We start from the raw sequence: 3495 nt of genomic DNA on the forward strand, positions 1-3495 counted from the left end.
AGCTAAAGTTCTTCCCTATGATGCACCTGAAACTATTCTCCCCTTGATATTCCATTCTGCATCCATGACATAAGAGCCCTCAATTGAATATCTCCAATATAAAGGAGAGGATTCCAATTAACATCATCAGGCACAACATAGTTATGGACATACAATTTACATAGTAAGTTCTTGGTTGCCATAGGAGATGTCTGAAAAGCACTATAAAATTCTTCTGGTGTTTGCAATGAAGGACTTAAATCCCTAACAATCCTCATCATTTGGAAATTGATGTGTTGTTCTTTTAAATATAGAGAGTAGACACAAGGAGGAGCTCGACATTGCATGAGTTGTGGAACCATGGTGGCTATTAGCTTTAAGTTGGGCTATTTCCTTGTCCTTCTGCTCAATAACCTTCTTCTGTCAGTTTATTATCATCTACATTTTTACTTTCTCCAATTCTCAATCCTCATAAAGAGCAAGCCCCACCACATAACTAGTAAGAGAGGTAGGTGGTCTAGGAGTAGGCACCCTGGGTTTCTTCATTTCTATTTTACTCCCTGATTCAATAACCTGCTCTACAACATATGCTAAACGGTTTAGTCTCTCAAAATCTACTTCTTCCTGTGGCTGCTCTATATTTGGAAAATCCTCTTCTTTTTGAAGTTGCAGTTCTTGTTCTTCCCCCATATTTTGTAGTTCTTCCTCCTCTTCATGTTCCATTTGAGGTTCATTAGATGGAGAATGAAGAATATCATGTTGAAGCGGACTGTATTGATCTCATTCTGGGGAGTCGATCAAGATGGTAATTTTTGGCTCAGTTGATTGGTCTTGGATTTTATGCTTTTTACGGAGCCTACCACTACTTCTTCGAACTTTCCCTTTTCCAGTTGCAGGACTACTTCCTGAAGCCACTTCTTCAACTACATTAACAGTTTCTGTAGGAGCTGGTTTTACAATTCTTCTCTTTTTGGCCGGAGGAAGGGATACATTCTCATTTTTACTTTTCGTGTCCTCTTGCTCTATATCAACTTGTTTTTCTTTGCCCTTTTCCTTTTGTGCAGCAGCCCTAGTTTTTCTTAAACCTTGAGGAGGAACCCCTATTTCAGCTTCTTTTTGTAAGGGTTCCTTTATTGCAGAAAGATTTTGTTCTAAGGATTTTAACGAGGATGAGGGTTCAAGAGTGGAACCAGGTTCTACAAGGTTTTCTTGTTCCTGTGATGGAAGTGGTTCCTCTATAACTATGTGCTATATCCTAAACATTTTGGTTTCAACAAATTCATTCCAGAGCACCGGAGAAACATCTCTCAAGGATTTTCCAACTAAAAGCTTAGTTAGGCAATGGTGAGAAACAAAGTGAGGCCTACCTTTTTAAGTCTTTGTTGCACTTATAGAAAGAAGGTTGTACAATAAGCTTGGAACATTCATCCTTCTTCCATGGCACAGATGACTTAGGAGCTTGAAGTGATGAGAATGCAGACATGAAAACCTTCCTTCGCAGGTTAAATATTTTAAGACATACAATGCCACTGCTCTCCATTCAGGCGGAAGGGATTCTCGCCTAGCTCCTTCCCTATCTACTACTAATGGGTGGTCTTTTGGACGTGTAAATTTTGCCCTTGGACTATGTGTATCCTTGGACTCTGAGTAGTTCTCCCCATCTGTTGGTAGCCCAGTTACCTCTGCTATGCTTTCCTCTATAGCCACTACTCTTAAACCTTTTACCTGAGCTTCTCCATTTGACAATGTGTGGGTAAATTCCCTCACAATTTCTTCATTAAACTCTGTCAACTTTAAGAAATAATCCAACCATCCACTGTTACTGAATACTGGTTCACAATCCTGATCCCGAAGGAGAACTTCAGGGACTGTCGGCTCATGTCGAACAGGCGGACCACCCATCGCAGTGATAACACTTTTAATTTTATAATGGTTTTATAATGGCATAAATTTGTTCAGACATTGCACTAAGTTCCACACTGTAATGTACTCAATGTGCCTTTCCTTGGTTGGAATCTAGCTACAATCTTAAAAATAACTCCAAACAAACGGACAAAACAGAACAGAAGATATTACCTCAAACTAGAAATTTTGAAAAATACAATGTAATTCGAGAGGAAATCACAATTATCTGGAAAAATAATTATCAGTGTACTTCCCCCCCCCCCCCCCAACAACCTAAGGCTTGACAGGTGTCCACATATGCAAAGGAGGATTAATATAAATGGCCATATGCAAAATATCATAATAAAAAGTAATATGGATTAATTATACACATGAAGCAAAAATAATAACACACGAGCGTACCTCATATCACATGAGAATGATTGCAGCTTGAAGATATGACATCATCATGCATGGAAATTGATGTGATAATGGGTGAAGTGAAAGGAAAGAAATGAGTGAATATGAAAGGAGATACTTATTATGCAGAAAAGTGCTTCCTCGAGATGCGGAAGCATTTATTATGATCATGCGGGATGGATATTAAGATGGAGTGGTGACGGCCAAGCTGTCATCAGTGGCTACAGGAATCTCAGCATGCTGGGCAGTGGAAAACTGTCGCAAGAAGTCATCTTTGCTCAGAGGTTTACGGTATAGGTGTAGCCGATGACCATTGACTAACAATTTAAACTTAATAGGATTTATGGTAGATAATCTAACAACACCATTGAAAAATGTCTCAACTATCTCATAAAGGCCTAACCATCTGGTCTGCAATTTGCCTAAGTTATCTTTGTACCTGGAATCATAGAGAAGAGCCCAATCACCTTGCTTAAATGATTTATCCTTGACATAGCGATCATGCCATTTCATGCACTGATTCTGAACAGATTCAGTATGTTGCAAGGCAGATTTCCATATTTCATCCAAAGCATTAAGTTGCAGGATCCTTTCTTCTTGTGCTGCAGAAAGTGTTATATCTAAGAAAATAGCCATTCTCAAATTTTTATGTTCAAACTCAATATGCATCATTTCTTTTGTTCCATACACCATTTTAAATGGTGTAAACCCTATCGTAGTTTTCCAAGTGGTTCTATAAGCCCATACAGCCTCAAAGAGTCTGATACACCAATATTTTCTGTTAAGGGCTACTGTTTTCATTAATATTGATTCAAGCTCCCTGTTAGTAACCTCTTCTTGTCCATTATCCTATGGATGATAAGGAGTGGATATCATGTGCCTGACATTGTATTCATTAACTAGGGATGTGATTAGAGTAGAAGTAAATTGTGCCCCTTGATCTATTACTATTTCTCTAGGAACTCCATACCGAGTGAAAAATTCTTCATATAAGAACTCGACCACCTTATTATCTTGGGCATGCTTGAAGGCTTTGACCTCTACCCATTTAGTAACATAATCAGTATAAACAAGAATATAGGAGCGACCATTGGATGGTAGATCGATTGGTCCAACAAATTCTAATCCCCATTTGTCAAATGGCTTAACAACCACCTGAGGGTGTAGAGGCATTTCATCAGACTGAGTTGCTCTGCCCATTCTTTGATACCT

The 3495-nt window shown here is 38.7% G+C and overlaps 1 protein-coding gene across 1 annotated transcript; it reads right to left on the reverse strand.

Moving 5' to 3' along the window:
- Positions 1-2466: 2466 nt before the first annotated feature.
- On the reverse strand, positions 2467-2976 carry LOC131857936 (uncharacterized). Its single transcript, XM_059210726.1, has one exon. The coding sequence runs from the start codon at positions 2974-2976 to the stop codon at positions 2467-2469; it is 510 nt and encodes a 169-aa protein (XP_059066709.1).
- Positions 2977-3495: the final 519 nt, after the last annotated feature.

This window comes from Cryptomeria japonica, chromosome 8 (genome assembly GCF_030272615.1).
Source record: "Cryptomeria japonica chromosome 8, Sugi_1.0, whole genome shotgun sequence".
Classification (NCBI taxonomy): domain Eukaryota; kingdom Viridiplantae; phylum Streptophyta; class Pinopsida; order Cupressales; family Cupressaceae; genus Cryptomeria; species Cryptomeria japonica.